Source organism: Hevea brasiliensis, chromosome 1, assembly GCF_030052815.1.
Source record: "Hevea brasiliensis isolate MT/VB/25A 57/8 chromosome 1, ASM3005281v1, whole genome shotgun sequence".
Taxonomy (NCBI): Eukaryota; Viridiplantae; Streptophyta; class Magnoliopsida; order Malpighiales; family Euphorbiaceae; genus Hevea; species Hevea brasiliensis.
Genome location: NC_079493.1, coordinates 103595700 through 103622382, shown reverse-complemented (window position 1 = coordinate 103622382; position 26683 = coordinate 103595700). Strand labels below are relative to the sequence as shown.

Genomic DNA, 26683 nt, shown 5'->3' with positions numbered 1-26683 from the left:
TTTTACAGTATGGTGTCAATCTAATATATATAAAAATATTCTATTTTGTTTCATTTAACTAGGGAACTAGTAATTGGATATCAACAGTTTTATGTTACATTTTTAAGTTGAGAGATTGTGGTGTTATAATCATATAAATTCAGGGACAATTGTTAAAATTTATCCTTTTTTTACAGTATGGTGTCAATCTAATATATATAAAAATATTCTATTTTGTTTCAACCCATTGAGTTTGATATTATTTTAATACAATTACATCTATATTTTTTTATGAGAATTAAATTTAATTAGGAAATATATTATTATTTTTTAGGTAATAGATAAATATTTTATAAAAAAGCCCTTAAAACAATTACAAATTATCAAAATTCAAAAGAAGTAGACCCAACTAACTAAAGTTTATGGAGTTTATGGCTCCGCCACTACTCAGATTCCTCCTCTAGATCTTTATAGCTCATATTTCTATTTCAGAGATTGAAAAATCCCTGAGAAATTGATTAAAGCTATTGGAAAATTTCTCTCTCTCTCCTTTCTCTGTCCCTCAAAAGAAAAAAGCTAGCTAAAGCCAAAAAAAATACATACCACCATGCAGCTTTGTCTCTCCAAAGCAAGCTTTATGTCATACTGCTGAATTTTCCTAGAAAACAAACGGGTATTACTAGATATGGAGAGGCTTACAGATCTAAGCCACCTCTTCGTGACCATCTTCCTCGCAGGCTTAGCCAACTTCATGGTGTTTCCGGCCATAACAGATGTCACCATGGTGGCCGTTTGCCCTGATCAAGATGAGTGCTCACTTGCCATTTACCTCTCTGGATTCCAGCAAGCCGTACGTTTCTTTTCTTCTTATTTTTCAGCTTCTCTGCTATTGATGATCTGATTTACACTCTTGAATATGTGCATTTTTATTTTTGGGAATAGCTATTAATTTAGTTGAATTTTCACTGTCATTAGGAAGAACTAATAAATATTTAACTCTTAATTCTGATTTCGAGGAAGGTAATGTTTGGTACAAGGTTAATAAGGAGGTAATTGTTAGCTTTATAACTTTACTCTCATTAATATTGTTTGAATACTTAGATTATATTCAGCAATATTAGCTGTTCTAATAACTGTTAATTGTTTAAATAGTTATCAGCTATCTTACTAGCTATTAGTTATTGGATATTAATTGTTAGTGGTTAGCTGTTTATATAGCTGTTAAAGTAGAAATATTCAGTAAAAATAATTATTAAATTAACTATTAAATATAAAATTCTTATTGACCTTAATTAAAATGTTCCCTCAACCTTTAAAAGTTAGGAGGTATAACTTTTCAGGTATCACTTTTAACCTTCTACCAAACAAATGTGTTGAGCATTTCTTAATTTTATTATATAATTAGCTTTTATATTACACAATTCATTTTATTTTTATTCAATAAAAAATATACCATTCCTCAAAATTAATAATTTACATATGAAATTATTAAAAGGAAAATTAGATATTAATGGACATTAATATATATATATTTTTTAAATTAAATAAGTATTCATTGAATTTTAAAAGATATATAATTTATTTTTTTTTCATTATATTTAATTTCTCACTTTTTAAGTAAAATAAATTTGTAGTCTTTCACCTATTGATTATTACGAATAAAAAATAAGTTTATTTGAAATTTAAAGAAATTTCTTTAATTCACAATAAATTTTTAGGAATTAAAAATTAAAAATGATTTAATTTGACTTCAGAAAATTAACAAAATATATGTGAATAATGAAGTCCTGATTACTATTGTGACTAAATCCATTCAGCAACTTAGATCAGATTTTTTTCTCATATATATAATTACTTTAAATTAAGATTTAAATTTAATATATCAAAATATTTCACTGAGCTGTTGATTGATTGATCAATTAGACTACAATTTAAAGAAAAGAAAAATTATTATTTATTTTTTATATTTTAATAAAAATTAATTATTTATTAAAAATATATTAATTAATTTTTATATTTTTATTTATATATTCTTTGTTCTTTTCGTTTAGTTTAAATTAAGTTATTTGCTAGTCAATATATTTAAAAGAGAGAAATTATTAGTGTGAAGACTAAATAATTTATGGCTTACAAAATAGAAATATTATATAATTTTAATTTTTAAATTATAGAGATTAAATTAAATTTAAAAAATGTCTAAAATAATTGAAAAAAAGTAAAGAGTAAATGAAAAAATATAAACACTAATTAATATATTTTTAAAATAAAATTTATTAATTAATTATATTAAAAATTAAAAGGCTAAATAATAATTTAAAAAAAAAAAACCATCTTAGTCATGAAATATAAAGACCTCACTAACTTTATTTTGCTTTAGAGTGTGTGGTTTGCACCAAAAGGGGAAGCCTATCCATTATATTCACTTATTTTTGGACAAAATGATTACTTGGGCCATCCCCTCCATTGTCATGGCCAGGTAACCAATCAGCAGCAGCAACGTAATTGGTCTCCAACTTTGTGCATTATTTATCAATCACTAATATAAAAAATATTTTGGATCATATTCAAGTTAATTTATAAGTCATTTTATATTTATTCACTCAAAAAAAAACTTTTTTTTTGGAAAATTATTTTAATGATAAAATTTTGAGTCAGTCTTATACTACAATGAATTTTGAAGGACTATTCTAAGGCAGACTATTAAAATATTATAAAATATTTACATATATTAAAGAGGATTTTGATTAATAAATGAGTTTTAATTTAATGATACTATAATCATCTCAATCAAAATTAATTAAAAATTTTTTTATTAATTTTTTTCATAAAAGAATATTTTCTTAATCAAAATAAAAATTAAATGATTTTTAAAGAAAATAAATTTTAAAAAAATTATTTTCTATTTTTTAAACTTTATAATCTTATTAAACTGTGAAAATACTTATATATACATGATATAAATATATTATTAGTTTAATATTATAATTAAATAATAAAAAATATTATTTAAAAATATTTTTATATATAAATTATTTTTTTTTACAAAATAAACAGAACCTAAATATTAAAAAAAAAAGCAAAAAAAGTAATTTAAGTGGATTAACATATTGTTGGGTCTAAATTCACTAGGAACATGACTATAACATTAAAATAAAAATGCCTTATATAGAATTTTTTTTAAGTTAAATATATATTAAAATGAATTGCAAATCACATTGGATCAAATGAATTAGTAAATTATGTTAAAAATTACTATATTCATTAATAAGAATTAGGAAAATATGTGACTACCTTTTATTATAATTCACTGCATTCATGATAATTTACTTATATTTTCTTTAGGATTTTTTTTTTATTATTAAAGAAGTAAATAGGGGTGAAATTATCAAATCATGGGTGGAATTTTTTTTTCTTGATTCCCCATATATATTTTTTTAATTAAAATTATTTTTTTAATTTCTAGAATGAATAAAAACGAATATAACTAATAGTATGTAATTTTTGCAGATCATAGGATTGGGATCGGTTGTGATTACTCCACTAATTGGGAATCTATCGGATCAGTATGGAAGAAAAGCTATTCTTACAATTCCTTTGTCTCTCTCAATCATTCCATTAGGTAGCCTTTCTTTTCCTTCTTTTTCTTTTTATTTTACTTTATTCATAAAGTATATAAATATTTTATTAGTAAAAATACACCATCAAATTATAATAATTAACTTTAATTTAATAATATTAAAATTGTATTTTCAGAGCTTTAAATCTTAAACTTAAATTTCAATAAAAAAATATCATATGAAAAATATTGATGACATTAAATATTGATGTCAATATGTAAAAAAATAATAAAAAATTAATATGATTTCTTTTTTTTTTTTTTAATGTATGATTCCATATTTTAACACTATAAAATTTGTATGTTTCAAATTTTATATGAGAATGACATTATGTAGTTGACATCATTAGCATTTAAGGTTAATTTATTCTAACACCATTAGTTTACTAAAGTGATAATTTAAAATAATATAATTAATATGATCAGTCTCATAAATAAATAAAAATTAAAAAAATTTCCTTTCTCATTGTTTTTTTATATAACTTTTTTAATATAATATATTACATTTATAGTGCTTTAAATAATGCTGACTTATTTTGGATTTCATACATGCACTAAAGTCATAGTTTTATTTTTTATATAATTTTATTTTTATGTTGTACAAGATTCCTTTTGCTTCTTTTTTTTTCCCTAACATGAAAGGTACTATCATTCAGCTTTTCTCTTTTAACATTAGCCTCTTCTTTTTCTCTCTCTCTCTCTCTCTCTCTTTTTATTAGTCAATAAAATTTTAAAATATAACTTTTGTATTTACAAGAATTTTATTATAGTAATTGATTATAGTGGATCTCACATGGATCTTATCATAATCAACGGTTAAAATTAATCCGTTATACATACAACAGTTATATTAAATAATTTCTCTATTAGTTGTGCTCTATTCTTGACATTTCTAATCAAATTTAAGAACCATAATAAAAAATTATTATTATATAATTCGAAGTCCAACTGAACTTATACTTATTATTTTAGTTCGACTTTGATTTTTCCAGTTAGGAGTGTATGTATAAGGTTTAGTTGATGAGTAAGGAGAACCTATAACAATCATGATTTGCGTAACACCAACGTCTTCTTTAACCTTAGTCTCAGAATCATCTTCACTTAATCTTGTTAATCTTATTTTTTCTCTTTGCTTATCCCCTTTTTATAGAAGAACCTAAGCATCTAAAATAAATAATCTTATTGAAATTTCTCATATTCTTGAGGGAGTACGAGTAGAAGAATCAATTCTTCCACTCTTAAGCTTCTACAATATTTACAAACAATCTAGATTTTTTTACTTGAAGTATTCAATTTCTTATTTTTCAAGAAGAATTACAGCAAAAGAGTACATACAAACTTTTGGATTAAATTTGTGTGCTTTGTGATCTATAACAACAGAGCATTATGTGACTCTTGAAATTCTCTCCCTTTTCATTCTGCAATGGAAAAGATAAGGATATTTCCATTTGCACTTTAAATTAGTTTGAATAGTGCTAACACTCCATGGTAGACATGAATTGCTAATAACTGCCAGACTTTCTTTGTTGGACATTAGATTTCTTCATTATAAGCATGTTGTTATTAGAACTTGCATAATAACTCTACATGCTGAAAGTATGGTACTTGCTTTCTTCCCAAATTACAACATGTCTTTGCAAGATCCTATTCTACCTACAACACTAAAGGTAGTCCAACTAGTAGGTGTAGAATAAATATTATCTTCTATGTCGGCAACTTTGCACCACCAGATCATCTGTAAGCTTCAAGATTATGCTATTGATCTATCCCAACCTAGTGTTTTTTTAGACGCTTTGTATATCCTTACAGATACAGAGACTACTCCAACTGTTGTGTAGATCCCAAGACAACTATCAAGAGATGAATTAGTAAGATTCACTTGGAGTACCTTACTAATTATGAGAAGATTTATAACAATTCTCATCCGATCTAAACATCAAAACTAACTTTTCACAGGCAAACTGATGGAACTATCAAGATAGTTTTTAAAAGTCTTGAAAGTTCTTCAGAGACTTCAACTATCTTCATTCTTGCATGATTTCTCCTATCCTAGAAAAATGCGACAAAATTCATGTTGCAACATTTCATATTAATGGAACTCCAATTTGCATAGATAAAATAAATGGGCATTTAATTTAGGATGTCCCTAGATTTGGCATGTGTGATGAAGGGTATGGATGTGAATATGATGATGATGATGTCTTTATTCCAAATGGAAAGAAAGAATAAAGAAAAACTTTTCTTTTTATGCAAGAGCTATGCTCATAGAAGAGATTCTTCTTTAGATTTTGCTTGGTTTGGCATCTATAAGGAGACTGTGAAGAGAAATTCTTTGTCAATTTACGAATTGGCCTTAGAAATCCTAAGAAAATAAAGAGAAAAGAAGAATAGGACAACTCTTCCTGCTCCTCCTTTGGTGCTTCCTCTTGTCTCACTTTGTACAATGTTCTCTCAATTCTCCTAGGAGACTTATGAGGAGAATTTCCCTCCTTTCTAACACCATATTAATCCCATCCAGAAATTAGCCTATCAACTATCCATTCAACCACATACCGTTGAACTTAAGGGCTAAAATAAGCCATTGAGCTAAGTAAAAGAAGTCCTAAATTGGCAAACTCTGAATGCTAATGCTTAACAAATTTTTTTTTTTGAAAAGATAAACTCTAAAACTGACTTGGTAGTGAGTTAGACACAATTGACTGAAACTAAAATTGATACTATATCAACTCAAGTCAATAAGCTTATTATAGATCTACAATCAAGGATCAATCAACTTGACATAGACCTTTCTTCATAAATTATTTGACTAGGAATTCTTTTAGAAGGAATCAAAAATTAAGAGGTTAAAGTCTCATATTGCTCGTATTGAAGTAGATCTAACCTACCAAAAAACAGGCACCACCTCTTATAAAAAACCTATTTAACTATTCTTTTCCATTTTCCTTCTATAATCCATTCCACCAATCATATAAGCCAAAAACATCACAAATGTTTAAGTCATTAGCTTTTGGAATGACTTGTGATCTTTTTCAAGAAAAGACTCAACATAAAGCATCACCTTTTCAAACATAACCATAACCTACAAAAAAACTTATCGTCTTTTGAATCAATAGAAGAAAAGAAACCTTCATCCAATAAATGAAAAGACAAACAACCGATGCAACCACCAAATCCTCCTCAAGAAATGTCCATCTAAGCTAGATATTTTGGGTTTAAAGAATCCTTTAAAAAAGAGGAAGTATGCTTTGATTTTGATTCTAAAGCAAATTTGGTAGATATTAAAAATCTACTTATGGCCACTTCTACAGGATCAAATGAAAATTAAGACCCTACAGAAACAGTAGAGGGAGGTATAAATCTAGGTTAAAATCCATGGGCGGTTTCATATGTTCACCTTACTGGTGGACCTTAGTTCACGTTTGATGATATTCTTCCACCCGAATGGAGAGATAAACTGTTAGATTTTGGAGTATGGATTAGTATATAAATGACCAAGCCTAGTGCACAGCTTTCGAATGTTCTTTGAGAATTTGTTACTTGAATGACCATATCCTTTAGAGATTGGTTCAAATTGTTAGGACATTATCGGCAATTGCAATTCTACTAGATTCCAAGTGCTAGAAATGTCCTTAGAGTAATTCACACAGATTTCCTTGGAGATGTTGCTTTAGTAGATAAGCAGATGAGGCAAGAATACTTTGAGATGAAGTGTTATATATTGAATTTCATTAACAGAGAATGGTCATCGATATTATATGCTAGGAGGAAAAGGAACCTAACCTGAAAAGTTCATATATTATTTATCTTCAAGAACAATTGCAGGCTAAATTGCAAAGAGCCATATTAGCAACATAGAAAGATATTTCTCGAATCTCTCTAAGAGAAATTCAGCAGATGACTTTGCCACACTTAACAAGCTTTGTGATCAATGAAAGATATTCAAAGGAATCAATGATAACATGAAGTTTTGCACAAAGTGTGCAATAAGTTCAATCTTCAACTCAAATGTAAAGACGAGAATTGTGTTTGCTGAAACAAAAGGAAGTTTTATTAAAAGAAGTAAAAATATAAGCATGGAAAAAACAACAAAGAAAAATTAGTTAGATTTTTCAAGAAAAAATTTTTTTATGGAAAAACCTTTAGGTATAACAAATATTTTGCCTGTGGCAAAAAGGATATTTTTCTAAAGATTGTCCTCAGAATCTTGAAAAAGAAGCCTAGATATGATTCAACAAATCCATCAAAATACTCATTTAGATCTTAAGAGCGTAGATATTGAGTTCTTATTTTTAGAACAAGAAGAAGCATATAAAGAAACAGACTTTGCACTTAAAGGCATTACAACAGAGAATGAATTTCTTTGGAAGGGATACACTCTGATATAGAAGGATTAGAATTCTTGAGCATCAATACTTTTGAGCCATGCTTCTCAACTCAACCAACAGTCCCAATTTCATTTGTCTAAATTCATGTTTTGCCTTCCAAGTATGAAATACCTATTCTTATGATTAGATTCATAGGTACTCGTGCTCATAATAGTATGATGAATTGTATCATTCTTCTGATGAAGCATGGACTTCGCATTTTGATGCTTCAAAGCTACAAATGGAAAAGTATTCAAAATTGATCACATTACTAAGAAGCCCATTGGAATATATTTTTTTCCCAACTATATTATTTGGATAAAGGTCATTAATATCGATCATATTAATAAAGATATGCTGATTGGATATTATGTTTATCATCAAGCTCAAAGTTTCAAATTCTCTCTACTAGATTAGAATGTAAAAGGTTTTTTAAATCTTCTATAACATTCCTTATGATGTTCTCACTAACTAAAGCTCCATCAAATTTTCACGAATATAAAGATTGTCTCTTACCATCATCTTAGGTTCTCATGCAAATTCCTTCATCCTACACCATTATGGAAAAATCAAAGCTTCTTTATCAAGCTCCCTTTTAAAATTAATAAAGATACCAATCCTATAAAAGCAATCCATCCAAGAATGACTCTCTCTAATCTCTCACTAGCTCAATAAGAATGTCAATAGCTACTCTAATAAGGTCTCATTAAGTCTACTAATTAATTCAGACTAGACCTGTCAAGCTTTTTATTTTAAAAAAGAAATTCTAGGAAAGAAATTTCTTGTGATTGATTATAAGCCTTTAAATTACTTCTTGAAGGATGGCAAATTTCCTCTTCCCAAGATCAATTCTTTATTCATTCATCTTCAAGAAGTTTACATCTTTTCAATATTTAATTCGAAGGCTGGGCTTTGGCAACTAGATATTTACCTAGTAGATCATTATAAGATGGCACTTTACATGCCAAATGCCCAATACCAATGGACAATAATACCATTTGGGTTTAAGGTAGCTCCATCACTAGAAAGCTACAGTTTAAATCTTTGAGCCCATCTTCCATAGTGCTCTAATTTACATCGATGACATCTTATTATTTTCAAAAGATGTCTTAGCCCATAAATAACTCCTAGACCAATTCCAAGCCTTAGTCCAAAAATATGGAATTTTGTAGTCAAAGTAAAAAAAGCCATCTAGGCTAGTCCAACATAGAATTTCTTAGGATGAAATTTAAAGAAGGAAATTATCACCTTAGACCACATATCACTGGGGAACTTCTCAAGTTTCTAAATAAGAATCTAACGATAAAGAAGATTCAATAGTTCCTTTGTATTGTCAATTATCTAAGGGACTTTATTTTGCATATGTCAAAATACATTAGCCTCCTTTAAAATATGCTAAAGAAACAAGCCCTTTCCTAGAGTGATGAGCAGTCGACATTTGTCCAAACATTAAAATAGATGGCACAAGACCCTCCTCCTTTGAAGATTCCTAATACTAGAAAAAAGGATACTTTAGACAGATGCTAGTGATGAGTATTAGGGGTGCTATCTTGTTTAAAGAACTTAAATGCAGAAAAACACATTTGTGGATGTGCCAGTAAATAATTCAAAAAATTAGAAAAGCATTACTAGATAGTTTACAAATAAATCTTAATAATCAAGAATGGAAACAAAAAAAATTTGAATTCCACTTAGTTGGACATTGCTTTTTGAACATAATGGACAATTTATCCTTTCCAAAGGTTCTTGATTTCAAAATGCTAGTTCATTGATCTTTTGCTACAGTATGCTCTGCACTTGCCTCATCAAGAGGATCTTACGTATTAGAAAATGCTAGTTAATTTTTTCTTTACTACAGTCCCTTTAATTTGGTTTTATATAACAACACAAAAGGACAACGCCTTGAGATTTATCTTGGTGATGGTGGCTAGTTGTTATCTTAACATTATATGAGTATTGTTATTTTTCATTAGGTTAAGGGCTTTTAAATTTCAATCTATTAGAAAGAATTTGAAACTTTTGAACTTGCTAATAAACCTCAAATCTAACCAACAAACCTTTATTATCAAGATTGCCAGAGCAACCTATGCCTATGATTGGATTCATAGATACTAGTGCTCATAAAAGTATGAAAATCCTGTTGTTCTTACCAAAGAAGTATGGACTTATTATTCTGAATACTTCAAGGCTGCAGATATGGAAAATTTTCAAAACTTATCTCATTACTAAGAATCCTATTAGAATACAGTTTTTCCCCAATTATATTGTCTGGGCAAAAGTCATTGGTACTAATTTTCCTAAATAGGTTTTAGTTGATGATAAGCAGGGAGAACCCATAACAATCATGGCTTGCCTACAACAACATCCTCTTTAACTGATGTTGGCTGGGAGCTTCCTAACATGATTAAACATAATAATACTCATGCGGTGCTGAGATAACAACTAGCCACCATGGCTAGGGCTGAGCATTCGGTTCAAATCGACCTGAACCATCAAAATCGAATTAACCAAATTAGCATATTTTAAAAATCAAACCAAGCTAAAATGCATAAAAAATCGAATCGAACCAAACTGTCCTAATTCAATTCATTTCAGTTCGAGCCGATTAGTTTTTGGGCTTTGATTTTTTTTTATTTAGACTGCTTTTGAGCTTGATTTGAACCTATAACCATTAATCAATGATATTAAATAATTTTTATATATATATATATATATAAATACATATAATACGTAAATTTCCTATAAAAATAAAGCAATTTAAAAATCAATAAAGTAATTCAGTTGAGTTTAATCATTTTTTCTCCAAAACTGAACCGAACCTAAATAACCAAAATTCTTAAAATTTAAAATCAAACCAAATGAATTACCTTCAAAATTGAATCGTATTAGGACATTCTGTTTAGTTTATTCAATTCAAACTGAATAGTGCTCATCCCTAAGCATGGCCAAACAAAAACTCAAGGCATTGCCCTTTTGCATTGTTATATAAAACTAGATTAAAAGGATCATAGCAAATGATCAACAAACTAGCATTTTCTAATACACAGGATCATATAGATGAGGCAAGTGCAGAGCATGCTCTCGCCTTAATAGAGTAACATATTATTTTTATAACTCAATTTTTAAAAGTCTTGAAAGTTCTTTAGAGACTTCAGCTATCTTTCTATTCATGCATGATTTATCTTATCCTAGAAAAATGAGACAAAATTCATGTTGCAACATTTCATATAGATGGAACTCCAATCTACATAGATAAAATTAATGAACATTTCATTTAGATGTTCCTAGACTGGTATGTGTGATGAAGGATGTGGATGCAATATGATGATGATGACATTCTAAGGGGAAGAATGATAAAGAAAAAGCTTTTCTCTTCATGCAAGAGTTATGCTCCCAGAAGAGATTCTTCTTTAGATTCTACTCCTTAGGTTGGCATCCACAAGAAGACTATAAAGATAAATCCTTTTCCAATTTACAAATTTGCCCTAGAAATCCTAAGAAAAGAAAGAGAAAAGGAGAACTGCCAACTCCTCCTGCTCCTCCTCTGGTGCTTCCTCTTGTCTAAGCTTGTATAAAGTTCTCTTAATTCTCCCAAGATATTTATGAGGGGAAATTCCCTCCTTTCTAACACCATATTAATCCCAACCACAAGTGAGCCTCTCGACCATTCATCGAACCATCTATAGTTGAACTTAAGGGGCAAACCAAGCCATTTGAGCTAAGCAAAAGAAGTCCTAACTCGACAAACTCTAAATGCTAAAGCTCAATACCTTTTCTTTTCTTTTTTTTTTTTTTAAGAAGATAGACTCTAAAATTGACTTGGTAGTCAGTCAAACACAGCTAGCTGAAACTAAAGTCAATACTCTATCAACTGAAGTCAATAAGCTTTATGTACATTTACAATCAAGTATCAATCGAGTTGACATAGATCTTAGAGCGCTCATTCTTCATAAATGATATGGCCAGGAATTCTTCTAGAAGGAATAAGAAATTAAGAGGTTAAAGTCTCATATTGGTTAGATTAAAGCAGATCTAACCTACCAAAAAACAAGCACAACATCATATGGAAAACCTATTTAACTCTTCTTTTCCATTTCTTTATACAATCCATTCCACTAATCATATTAGCTAATAACCTCACAAACGTTTAAGTTATCAACCTCTGAAATGACTCGTGATCTATTTCAAGAAAAGACTCAACCTAAAGCATCACCTTTTCAGACACAGCCACAACTTGTCATCTTCTAAATTAATAAAAGAAAAGAAACCTTAACCCAACAAATGAAAAAACAAATAACCTATGCAACCACCAAATCCTTTTCCACAATTGTCCATCTAAGCAAGACAATATCAGTTTAAAGAATCCTCTAAAGAAGAAAAAGTATCCTTTGATTTTGATTTTGAAGTAAATTTGGCAGATATTAAAACTCTGCTCATTTGCTTATGGCCACTTCTATAGGATCGAATGAAAGTGAAGATCCTATAGAAATAGTAGAAGGAGGCATAAATCTAGTTGAGAATCTGTTGGCAAAATCATATGTTTGCTCTAATGGTGGATCTTGGTTTATGTTTGATGATATTCTTCCGCCCAAATGGAGAGATAGAATGTTAGAATTTGGAGCATAGATTGATTTACAAATGACCAAGCCTAGTGCACCCAATATTCCTCCCTCAGATATTGGTTCATATTGTTAGGAGATTATAGGCAATTGCAATTCTACCAGATTCTAAGTACTAGAAATGTATTAATTATTAAAAAAGAAAGATATTGAATTTCATCAATAAAGAATGGCTTAACGATACTATATGCTAGGAGGACTAAAGGAACCTAGATTGAAAAGTACATATATTGTTTATCTTTTATAACAATTGCTAGCTAAAATTGTTAAGAGCCATATCAGCAACATAAAGGGATATTTCTGAAATCTCTCTAGGAGAAATTCACCAGATGACTCTTGCCACACTTGACAAGCTTTTTGATCAATGAAAGATATTCAAATGAATCATTGATAACATGAAGTGTTTGCACAAAGTGTGCAATAAGTCCTAACTTTAACTCAAATGCAAAGACAAGAATTGCATTTGTTGAAATAAAAAGAAGTTTCATTAAAAGAATTACAAGTTTAAGCATGGCAAAAATAAGAAAAAAAATTAATCAGATTTTTTAAGAAAAACTTGTTTGTGGAAAAACCTTTAAATCTAACAAATATTATGTTTATGGTAAAAAAAACATTTTTCTAGAATGTCCTCAAAATCCTAAGAAAGCAACTGTAACGACCCAACTAAGGGGCTGTTACTGATGCCAGGGAATGGGTTAGCTTAAGGCTATCAGAACTTATAGCAAGAATAAACCTGTTAAAAACATTCATTTATTCTGTTTAAAACAATAACTCAACTACTATACTCTAGCTTTCCATACATAAGCATTCATCTTTTCCTTTAAAGATAGCTCTACAATTGAGCCTTTTCATAATCAGTTAAGAAAGCTAGAGTATAGTCCTTTTAATCCTACGTAAACATAACAGAGTGCTTAGAGTACAAGAACATAAGTTCATACATATCTTTTACATTACATGACTTATGACAATCTTCAGCTAAAGCACAATAATAAATTGTTATTTTACATGTCCAATAAAACTTCATAATATACATTAACATTGCTAAACCACTACAAAGCTATCTTCTTTATAGATTCTTCTATTCCTACTATTCTGCACTTGGGGTTAAGGAAAAAAGGTAAGCTTTGGGAAGCTTAATGAGAAAACTAACAGATATTCATTTATCATATCATTCAATTCACACATTTGCAATGCATGAATCACATAAGTTGACACAAAGCAAACAATTTACATAAGATAGACTTGTCATTAGTGATTTCCCAAAAATCAAATTGCTCAGCTCATAAAGATGCTCTTTAGGACTTCCTTTTATTACATAACATAACCAATGTGCCCGACTCCTAAAGATGCTATTTAGGACTTCCTCTATCATAAATAGTAAGCCAGAAGCTTATTAGGCCTCACCTGATTTTATCACATCATATCATATATGATCATAACATATTCATAAAATATCCATATCATAAGGGAAATCAATGGATCATCCAACATCTATCGAGCATAAACAACTAATTATGCAATAATGCAGCATATTCATATACATCAATCTAATAAAATCATGAAATGATGCATGTGAATGATCATGAGTTTAATTACAATTGATTAAAAGGATTATCATTTATTAGAGTTAGTGTTACTCACCTCTTATAGCCTATCAAACACTAAACACAAACAATTATTATTCCCTTCAATCTTGGCTTTCCAGGCCCCTCAACTCCGATCCTATAAAAGATGGAATCTAATGAGTTAGTCGAATCTCTGTAACTCTATAAATACATCATACAGCTTATTTTAGGTCTATTTGGGGTCTCAAATCAAGTTTTGGAGCCTTAAAACAAAAAGAGAAAATGGGCAAGCAAAAGGAACTTTGGCTGCCAAAGTAGGGAACTTCGACTACCAAAGTTCTAAACCTTAAATGCTTTTGGTAGGCAGTAGCTACTTCAGCTACCAAAGTCCTGATCTTCAAAAGCTCTCGAGAAGCAGCAACTATTCTGGCTGCCAAAATAATTTTTTTTGGCAGCCAAACCTAGAAATTTCTGGAATTCCTAGTTTGAATTGCAAAACTCTTCATTCCCAAAAATTATACCAACAGGTGTTTAAAGCTCCAAAAACTCAATTCAAACATATAATCAAGCCATAAACTGATCAACTAGCTCTTTTAACCTTAGAATATCAACATGCTTTACAAGAATCCTAAAACCCATAACCATTCTCAAACCATCAACCAAATCCTAAACAATTGAAACTCAATCTAAAAGCATAAAACTTCTATTCACACATATTTCTAATTCCAACACTAAAACCAACTTTAAAAAACCCCAAAATATAACATACATCAAACAAGAGAATTTTGATCTTGTTACATGCATGAAACCATTATCAAAGACCCATTTTCTTTGAAAAGTTAAACCTTGCACTATATGTTGCTTAAACATATGAAATCAAGAATTCAAGAGAAGATTAACCTCACGTACAAGAGAAATTTGTTTACTCTTTGAAGCTTTAACTCCTATACCTTGATTTTAACCAATATCTTCCCTTTGAAACAATTAACTCTTCACATAGACTCAACTCAACTCAACTAAGCCTTTATCCCAAAAATTTGAGGTCGGCTATATGGATTCTCTTTCTCCACTCTAAACGATTTTGGGTTAAATTCTCAGAAATGTGTAATGCTTCTAGGTTATGTTGTACTACTCTCCTCCAAGTCAGTTTAGGCTTACCCCTTTTTTCTTTCTATCCTCTAACCTAATGTGCTCTATTTGTCTAACTATAGCCTCCGTATATCTACGCTTTATATGACCAAACCACCTCAATCTCCCTTCTCTCAACTTATCCTCAATTGGCACCACTCCTACCTTTTCTCTAATACTCTTGTTACGGACTTTATCTAGTCTAGTATAGCCACTCATTCATGTTAACATTCTTATCTCTGCAACTCTTATCTTAGACACATACGACTCCTTCAGTGCCCAACACTCACTACCATACAGCATGGCCAGTCGTATGGCTGTACGGTAAAATTTTCCTTTCAACTTATTGAGAATCTTGCGATCACATAAAACTCCCATGGCACGTTTCCACTTCAACCATCTAGCTTTAATCCTATGACTAACATCCTCCTCACATCTCTCATCTACTTGAAGGACTAAGCCGAGATATTTAAGTGATTACTTTGGGATAGTACCACTCCATCCAAAACTCCTTTCCTATCACCAGTTTGGCCTTTACTAAACTTACAATACATGTATTTTGTCTTCGTTCTACTTAACTTAAAGCCTTTTGACTCTAGAGTACTTCTCCAAAGCTTTAGCTTTCTATTGACTTCTTCTCGTGTCTCATCTATCAGAACTATTCATTTGCAAACATCATGCGCCAATGGATACTCTCTTGTATATGTTTCGTCAATTCATCTAAAACTAGTGTAAAAAGGTAAGGGCTTATAGCTGAACCTTGGTATAATCCAATTAAGATAGGAAAATCTCTTGCGTCCCCTCCCATTGTGCGCACAATAGTAGTTGCTCCTTTATACATATCTTTCAATACTTGTATGTACCTAATAGATGCCCTCTTTTGTTCAAACACTCTCCATTAGACATCTCTTGGAACACTATCATAAGCCTTCTCCAAATTGATAAAAACCATGCGTAGATCTTTCTTCACATCTCTATATTTGTTCATCAAGCTTCTAATGAGAAAGATCGGTTCCATAGTTAAACGACCGAGTATGAAGCCAAATTGATTGGGAGAGATAGAAGTATGGCTCATGAGTTTAATTTCCGTATAGTTAAACGACCGAGCATGAAGCCAAATTGATTGGGAGAGATAGAAGTATGGCTCCTGAAGCTAAATTGACCGGGCATGATGTAATCGATATTCCACAACTCTCTCCCACAACTTCATAGTATGGCTCATGAGTTTAATTTTCGTATAGTTTAAGCAACTCTATGTGTCTCCCTTATTTTTAAAAATAGGTACTAAAATACTCTTCCATTCATTCATATGGACTCTAGCATAGAAGAAATCACATAAACTTGTCAAAATCTTCTCAAGAAGAGAAATCACATGAGAGAAAGGAAGCTTGGAGTGTCAATGTACCTTGATAGAGAAAAATGGAGAACATCACCAAATTTTTGTTTATCTAGGTCTATATATACCTTTGACAACCTTAGCACTTTTGGTAGCCAGAAGAGGGCTTTCGACAGTTAAAAGTTCTTTCTTCATTTTCATTTTTAACTCCAAAGCCTCAATTCTTAACCTACCAAACAACAACAAACACTCATAACACACTTAAACCCTTCACACTTTGCTTGCTATTCATGAAACTTTATGTTTCACTAGAAATTCACATCAACAATAGAAATTTTAGCATCTTAAAAACCGTGCATGTTATAGCAACCTAAATGATTCAACAAATCCATCAAAGTACTCATCTAGTTCTTGAGGGCATAGATATTGAGTCCTTATGTTCAAAATAAGAAGAAACAAATGAAGATAATGTCTTTGCACTTGAAGGCATTTCAACAGACAGTGATATTTCTTTATAAGGGTCTAGTTTTCTAAAGGGGCAGCCTTGATAAATGCAGTTGGGTGCTTATCGGGAGCATCTTTATCCAGCATGTAGATGGCATCCTGCAGCTCTAGTTCTTTAAACATTTATGCTAATGCATCATCATTTTTAGGGATTGAATACTGCAATGTAGGGGATGCATCACATTCTATGTCCCTAATAGACTCTAATGTAAAAGGATTATAATTCTCGAGTATCAATACTCTTTAGCCATGCTTCTTTATCAATACTCTTTAGCCATGCTTCTTTGTCCAAATCATGTTTTTCCTTCCAAGTATGAATGATCTATTCCTGTGATTGGATTCATATATACTAGCACTCATAAAAGTATGATGAATCTTATTGTTCTTCCTAAAGAAGCATTGACTTCTCATTCTAATACTTTAAGGCTATAGATAAAAAAGTTTTCAAAACTGATCACATTACTAAGAATCCCATTGGCATATAGTTTTTCCCAGCTATATTATCTGAACAAAGGTCATTAATACTAATCATATTGATAAATATCTGCTAATTGGATTTGTTATTTATCAGTAAGCTCAAAAGTTTCAAATTCTCCCATTGGATTAAAATTTAAAAGGCTTTTTTAAATCTTCTACAACAGTCCAGATGATGTTCTCACTAACTAAAGCTCCATCAAATTTTCATAAATATAGAGATCGTCTCTTACTATCATGTGCATATTCTCACGCAGAATTCCTTCATTTTGCACTATTATGGAAAAATCAAAGCTTTTTTATTAAGCTCCCTTTTAAACTTAATTAAGATACCAATCCTACAAAAGCAACCATTCAGGAATGACTCCCTCTAATCTCTCATTAGCTTAACAAGAATGTCAATAGCTACTCTAATAAGGTCTCATTGAGCCTATTACTTTTAACTGCGCCTGTTAAGCATTTTATGTTGAAAGAATATTAGAGAAAATGTAGGGAAAGAAATGGCTTGTGATTGATTATAAGCCTTTAAATTACTTCTTGAAGGATGACAAATTTCCTCTTCAAATAATCAATTCTTTGTTCATTCATCTTTAAGCAGTTTACATCTTTTCAATGTTTGATCCAAAGGTTACATTTTGGCAACCAAGTTATAAAACAACATTTTGCATGCCAAATGCCAATACCAATGGTCAATAATGCTATTTGGGTTTAAGGTAGCTTTATCACTTTTTTAGAAATCTACAGTCTGAATCTTTGAGCCCATCCTCCACAGTACTCTAATTTACATTGATGACATCTTATTATTTTCAAAAGATGTCTTAGGTCACAAATAACTCCTGGAACAATTCCAGGCCTTAGTATAAAAATATGGAATTATGTAGTCATAGAAAAAGAGCCATCTAATATAGAATTTCTTAGGATGAAATTTAAAGAAAGAAAATATCAGCCTATATCGCATATTGCTGAGGAGCTTCTCAAGTTTTTGAATAAGAATCTAATGGCAAAGTAGATTTAATAGTGCCATGGTATTGTCAATTAACTAAGAGACTTTATTCTAGATATGTCGAAATACATTAGCCTCCTTCCAAAGATGCTAAAGAAATAGGCCCCTACCAAGAGTGATGAGCAGATAACAGTTGTTTAAACACTAAAGATGGCATAGAACCTTCCTCCTTTAAAGATTCCTAATACTAGAAAAATAATACTTTAGACAGATACTCATGATGAGTATTAGGTATCCTATCTTGTTAAAGAACTTAACGCGAAAAAACACATTTGTGGACATACTAGTGGACAATTCAAAGAATCAGAAAAGCATTACGAGAAAGCTTTCAAAGAAATTTTAGCAATCAATAGTGGAATAAAAAAAATTTGAACTCCACTTAGTTGGACATTACTTTCTGATCATAATGGATAGTTCATCTTTTCCAAAATTTCTTGATTTCAAAATGCTAGTTCGTTGATCATTTTCAATGGTATGCTCTGCACTTGCCTTATCAAGAGGATCCTATCTATTTAAAAATTCTATTTCATTGATCCTTTGATCCCTCTAATTTGGTTTTATATAACAACACAAAAGGGAAATGCCTTGAGATTTATTTTCAATATGGTCACTAGTTGTGTATCTCAGCATTGCATGAGTATTGTTATTTTTAATCAGGTTAGGGGCTTTTAAATTTCAATCTAGTAGGAAGAATTAGAAACTTTTGAATTTGTTGATAAACACCAAATCTAACCAGAAAACCTTTATCAAGAAGATAGGCAGAATGACCTATTCTTATGATTGGATTTATAGATACTAGTGCTCATAAAAGTATGAGAACCATGTTATTCTTCCTAAAGAAGCATGGACTTCTCATTCTAAATGCTTCAAGGCTATAAATATGGAAAAGTTTTTAAAACTAATCTCATTACTAACAAGCCTACTGGAATTCAGTTTTCCCCAATGGTATTTTCTAGACAAAGGTCATTAGTACTAATCTTCCTAAATAAGGTTAGTTGTTGATGAGTAGGGCGAACCCATAACAATCATGGCTTACATACAACAACATCCTCTTCAAACAATGCTACCTGAAAGCCCCTTAACTTGAAATATAATAATACTCATGCGGTGTTAAGAGAACAACTAGCCACCAAAGCCAAACAAAATCTCAAGGTTTTGCCCTTTTGTATTGTTATATAAAACCATATTAGAGGGATCATAACAAATGATTAATGAACTAGCATTTTCTGATACATAGGATCCTCTAGATAAGGCAAGTGTAGAGCACACTCATACCTTAATATAGAAACAAATGAATAAGATAGAGTTTTTTTTTAATTTATTTTTCAAGAGAGGATAGAACTTTAAAAAGCCATGAGTGTGATATAAAGGAATTATTTTCTTATTATCTTTTGAAGAGTAATGATATAAACCTCTCCTTATATAGAGGAGGAGAGGAGATAAGCATAGTACAAAAGTAAGACACACCACATGACATAGCACACACTATTGATCTCTTAAAAAAGATGAAAATACAACATGCTCATTGCATAGTATAGATATTCTAACACAAAGAAAGGAACCTGATGCTTGGAACCAACTTAGCACCATTTCTTTTCAGTTAGAAAGAATTTTGATAAGCGTTCAAATTTAAAGTTATTATGATATGAGTCATCAAAATAAATATCTTTATATAGATGCTTATATCAGGGACCACTTTTGTTGGGGTCAATTGTGTTAGTGTTCGCTTTGTCTTTATCAGCTCTTGTGTTATCATGGTTTGTCTCAACCAAGTCTTGAGAATCTTGCTAGAGAGGATGTGTGTAATAAGAAATCTCTTTTGGTTTGGTGTTTAGGCCTATAGAAGTAGAATCGATTAGTCAAGCCTTGGGTTTATTGTGACAACCCTTACCCGTCTACAGTATAGCTGAGCAAGATATGCCACACTGTATACCGAAACACCATATTTTGTCTCAACTATTTTTATCCTTCCTTAATTTATTTCTTTATGATGATGAAATGCAATTTGGGAGATTTGACTCATTTAAGTCATTTATAGAAATTATAAATTCATTTGAGGTTCTAAAAATTTTATAGAAAATCCGACAGAGTACCGACTAAAAATGGAGAAAATAGTTCTTTGGAACTTGTGAATAACACTTCCAATAATCATTTTATTCCACAACTCCCAATTTATCACATCAATTCTCAACAATTTCTCATCAATTTCTCAAACTTTCCAATCATTCAATTCCCATCATATTCATACTCAAATCATAAATAAATAAATTAAGGAAGGATAAAAATAATTGAGACAAAATATGGTGTTCTGGTACACAGTGTGGCATATCTTGCTCGGCTATACTGTAGACGGGTTAGGGGTGTCACATTTAGTGGTATCAGTCGCTCGCAACTAATCACTAGAGGCGCCTTTTGGTGGAATAGCCTGGAGAGTTGGAAGAACTCCAGGGTTAAGCGTGCTCGCTTGAGAGAAATTTAGGATGGATGACCTCCTGGAAAGTTCTCCATTCCACCTATGGGACAAAACCATGAGGCTTATGGCCAAAGCGGACAATTCCTCTAGTGGTTTAATCCTGGAGTTCTTCCAACTCTCCAGGCCATTCCACTAAAAAGCGCCTCTAGTGATTAGTTCCCCCATTTTATATATCATTACTTTTTGAACCCAAGACCATCTCCGTGCTTTGCCGATGTGGGATTTTCCTAAGGGACCTTTCTCCCCCCCTTTCGAGACTCAACGTCCTTGCTGAGGTTTGCCCCACCATCGCCCAAGAGGACACACGAGCGACTCTGATACCAATTGTAACGGTTGGGCTCCAACTACTAGAGGAATTGTCCGCTTTGGCCATAAGCCTCACGGTTTTGTCCCATAGGTGGAATGGAGAACTTCCCAGGAGGTTACCCATCCTAGGATTTCTCTCAAATGAGCACGCTTAACCCTGGAGTTCTTCCAACTCTCCAAGCCATTCCACCAAAAAGTGCCTCTAGTGATTAGTTCCCCCATCACGGAGATGGTCTTGGGTTCAAAAAGTAATGATATATAAAATGGAGGAACTAATCACTAGAGGCGCCTTTTGGTGGAATAGTCTAAAGAGTTGAAAGAACTCCAGGGTTAAGCGTGCTCGCTTGAGAGTAATCCTAGGATGGGTGACCTACTGGGAAGTTCTCCATTTCACCTATGGGACAAAACCGTGAGGTTTATGGCCAAAGGGGACAATTCCTCTAGTGGTTGGAGCCCGACTGTTACAATTAGTATCAGAGCCGCTCACGTGTCCTCTTGGGCGATGGTGGGGCAAACTCAGTGAGGACGCTAACTCCTGAAAAGGGGGAGAGAAAGGTCCCTTAGGCAAATCCCACATCGGCAAAGCACGGAGATGGTCTTGGATTCAAAAAGTAATGATATATAAAATAGGAGAACTAATCACTAGAGGCGCCTTTTGGTGGAATGGCCTGGAGAGTTGGAAGAACTCCAGGATTAAGCGTGCTCGCTTGAGAGAAATCCTCAAATGGGTGACCTCCTGGAAAGTTCTCCATTCCACTTATGGGACAAAATTGTGAGGCTTATGGCCAAAGCGGACAATTCCTCTAGTGGTTGGAGCTCGACCATTACATTTATAGTTGTTAAGCTCCTAGAGATAGGAGTTTATCTCTTTTCTAAGATTTCTAGTTAGCTTTTTCCATTTGATGGACTTTGGATAGGTCCTCCACTCATATGCTATAATGAGAGTTCAAAGAAGACCTTTAGGATTTCTGAAGAAAGGCCTGTGTAGGATAAATAAAGTATAATTTTTCTTTGCTTCACTGGCAGATTTCTTCTAAATATTATTATTGAAAATAATTCTCCCAAGCTTTTTTCTCCACCACAATAAAGGGGAAAGCCATTTAAGGAAATGCCATAGCAAAAATCTTGTGTGAACCTTCATTATTATGTCATAAAGAGTCATAATGTACCACAAGAATCATTTTTCCTCATAAAGCAAATTTCATAAGGATTGAGATAGAAAATAATGAGGAATAGGGTTTCTGGATGAAATTTACTTTTTACATCTTTTACACTTAGGACATCATTGGAGAGGTTTTGGAAATGGATAAGATTATTTTTGGCAAATTTCATAATTTTAATCAATGACATGGAGGAATTGCATCTAGGTGGGAAACTTTCAAGGGACAGTCATATATATATAGAAGGTCTAGATGAACTAGCCATGAAGATAAGTGATATTGGTTGGAAGGAAGTTATGAGATGAGTGTTTTATGGTCTTATGAGGAGATCATGGATGATGAAATTTAAATCTCATTTTATATGTTGGATAGCGTACTCATATTTTGAAAATCAATTTTTTAATCTCAAAAGTTGTGGCTCAGGTTAACTCTTATTCTCGGAATCAAGAACCTTTAGAAAGGATGAATTGTCAATTATGACCAGAATACAATGTCTGACTAAATAGAATTCAAATTTTTTGATTCCACTCTCGATGGCTAAGATTTCTTTGTAAATTGTGTAGTAATACTTTTACGATTCTTGGAACTATCCACTGGAACATCCATAAATGTGTTTTTTTTTTTTTTTTTCCCTTTAAGTTATTCAAGTAAGATAGTATCCACAAAACTCATCATTAGATGTATGAGTTATCCTCTTTTTAGTACTAGGAATCTTTAAAGAAGGAAGGTCATGTGTTGTCTTTAGTGTTTGCTCGTCACTCCAGGCAAGCCTATTTCTTTATCATCTTTAAAAAGAGTCTAGTGTATTTGGACAAATACGAAATAAAGTCTCTTAGACAATTGACAATATTAATGAACTATTGAATCTACTTTGTCATTAGATTCTTATTTGGAAACTTGAGAAGCTTCTGAGCAATATGCAATCTAAGCTAATATTTTACTTCTTTAAATTTCATCCCAAGAAATTCTATATTGGACTAGCTTAGATGGCTCTTTTTCTTTGATTGCATAATTCCATATTTTTGGTGTAAGGCCTAAAATTTGATTAAGAGTTGTTTATGGGCTAAGACATCTTTCTTGAAAACAATAAGATATCATCAATGTAAATTAGAGCACTGTAGAGGATGGGCTCAAAGATTCGGACTATAGCTTTTCTAAAGAAGTGGTGGAGATACCTTAAACCCAAATTCATTGGTATTGGGAATTTGGTATGCAAAATGTTATCTTCTAATGATCTGCTGGGTCAATACCTAGTTGCTGAAACCTAGCATTTGGATCAAACTTTGAATAGATGTAAACTTGTTGAAGATGAATAAACAAGGAATTAATCTTGGGAAAAGGAAATTTGCAATCCTTTAATAAGTAATCAAGTCAATTCTTTCCTTCAATTTCCTCTAGTATTTTTTCAACATAAAATGCTTAACAGGCCCAGTCTTAATTAGTAAGCTCAATGAGACATTATTGGAACAATTTTCCATAATGTTGCAGTTAAAAGAATTCTGCATGAGAATTTGCACATGATGGTAAGAGACAGTCTCTGTATTCATGAAAATCTGATGGAGCTTCAGTTAGTGAGAGCATCTTCTGAACTATTGTAAAAGCTTTAAAGAACCTTTTAAATTTCAATTCAATAGGAAGAATTTGAAGCTTTTGAGTTTGTTGATAAACATCAAATCTTGTTGATAAACATCAAATCCAACCAGAATATAATTTCATATTATATTTTATTTTTTAAAATAATTTTAATCATAAATGCATTAAATCACCCTATAATCTTTAATTATATGACTAGATTCCATGTTTGTCATATAATATACTTTTTAGTTCTTAATTATGTATGTTTCTTTTAGTTAAAGATTGTATAATTATGAAACATATAAAAGATAATATAATATTCTTATTAAAGATTATGTATAATATATTTTTAATATTAATATTTTTATTTTAATGTTAGCATTATTATTTTTATTATTGTTATAATGTTAGAAATTTAAGATTATTTTTACTATTTTAAAATGAACACAAGAATATTATAATTTTAGGTGTAAAAATTTAAATTTGAGCTGAAATTAAAATCAAAATTTAAATAGAAATAGAACTGGGACTAAAGTTGAAACTATATCGAATTTGCTTAAAACCGAATTAGAACTAGAATCAAAATTTAGCTCCAAATTTAATGTCCAAAAACTAAAGTACCGAATGTTTGATTTCAATTCAGTTCCCAAATAGAACTATATTGAACCTGAATCAAACACAACTATTACCCATATTTTTTTTCCTTTATTTTGAATATATCATCTTTCTGACTAGATCATGCATATTTCTCATGTATCAAAATCGATTTGTAAAGGTTCTCACAAGTTTTTATTATATTTTTTTAATTATCTGAGTGTATTTATACAATTTAAATATTGATTAAAATTGATAATCGTAAAATTTTATTTATTTATATAGATTTGAATTAAATTATTAAAATTAAAAGAATTCAATACCTGAGGAAATAAAATTAAAACAATTGATTAAAATTATTAATTCCAAAAAAATTGACTTCTTAGTTTATGTATTTTTCTTTTTTTTTTTTATCGTATTTGTACCCATTTCTTTTAACTACTACTTCCTTTACAAGATATATATATATATATATATATACACACACACCAGTATTCCTTCTTTTTAATTGCTAATCTTTAAATGAATTTATTTATTTATTTATTTTTAAATTTTTTAAAGTACCTAAATTCGATGGTGGGTTTATTATATTTTTTGCAGCAATATTGGCATACAGCAGGGCAACCATTTTCTTTTACGCATACTATGTAATGAGGACTCTCACTGCTATGGTCTCCGATAGTGGCATTAACTGCCTTGCTCTTGCTTATGTGGTAATCATTTCACATTGTCTAATTACATATTTATATGTCTATTTAATTAATCTTCCATCGATTTTTAGCTTTTGCTTCTTTAAAGGTCTTTTCTTTTCATATAAATTTTGATTTTAATAAATATATATGAAATAATAAAAAAATATAAAACTTTATTTTAATAAAAAAGACAGACAAAGAAAAAAAATATAAACTTTATTTTAACTTTATTTTTTCAGCTCCATTTCACATTCTGTAGCGTTTGAAACACTCAGAAAAATGGATTAACTATCCTAGTTAAAAAAAAAAATCAAGTCTTTTTTAATGAAAATGAATTTCTCTTTTCAAAAGGGAAAGTCATTTTTTATTTTTAAGATTTTGATAATCTTATCAAAATGTGAAAATACTAATACATATATGATATGAATACATATTATTAATTTAATATTACAACTAAATAACAAAAAATATAAAAAATATTAACATTGCATGAGAATGGAGATGAATAGCTTGAAAGTAATGGTTGTTGCAAGGGGAGAAAAATTATGGATTAGAGATGACTAATAATTTTGAAGACATCATCATATTTATTATTTATTATTTTATCTTGTTTTTTTTATAGATGAGCTAAGGCTATAAAAAAATTATACTATAAAATCAATATATGTAAAATAGTTTTATTATAATAATTGATTGTGGTGAGTTTTACCATAATCGACAGTTATTCCAAAATCATTATATATACATTAGTTTTACCAAATAAAAATTTAAGGTTATGGGACTTGGGTGACATGGGTGAGAGGTAGAGACAAGATAGAGTGTTTGGGTGGGATCTCGGCTGTTTGGATGGAGTGTAAATGAGGGCAATTTCATATTTTCACTCATTATTTATGTCTAAATCTACATAACATGAAAGAAGGGACCATTTATTTAACGAAATTCAATTTAAGAGATTAATTAATTTCTAAATAATGACAAATTTCTAAAAATTAAATAATAGTTTTTTTATATAATAACTAAAGGCTGTTTTACTTTTCTTTTTTCTTTAAAAGAGAAAAAGAAAGCTTAATTCCAACAAAATTTTTTAATAAGCAATAGGCCAAAAGCTAAAATAGACCATGAAATTTTAGTTTGGTAGACAAAATATGTCTATGATTATTTTATTTACATTCAACTGAACCCTTAAATTAAATTCTATATATTTTAATTTTAGTCAATTAAGGCTGTAGGACCTATAAAACCAATAAAATATTATTTTAACAATTTTTAACCATTTAAAATAAAAAAAAAATCCG

General features: G+C 30.5%; 1 protein-coding gene across 4 annotated transcripts in view; it reads left to right on the top strand.

The window, feature by feature from the left end:
- The first annotated feature begins 578 nt into the window (after positions 1-578).
- The window catches only part of LOC110669375 (uncharacterized), a 36244-nt gene continuing 10139 nt past the window's right edge, over positions 579-26683 (top strand). The window contains exons 1-3 of one of the 4 annotated variants that reach the window (XR_009148416.1): positions 579-829; positions 3487-3598; positions 25297-25409. Coding sequence is in view for 2 of the 4 variants with exons in the window: in XM_058146330.1 (XP_058002313.1) it covers positions 665-829; positions 3487-3598; positions 25297-25409 (390 nt within the window). In the remaining 2 variants the exon portion in view is untranslated. The remainder of the gene's footprint in view (positions 830-3486; positions 3599-25296; positions 25410-26683) is intronic. The other 3 variants (XR_009148417.1, XM_058146330.1, XM_058146326.1) reach the window with 3 other exon arrangements.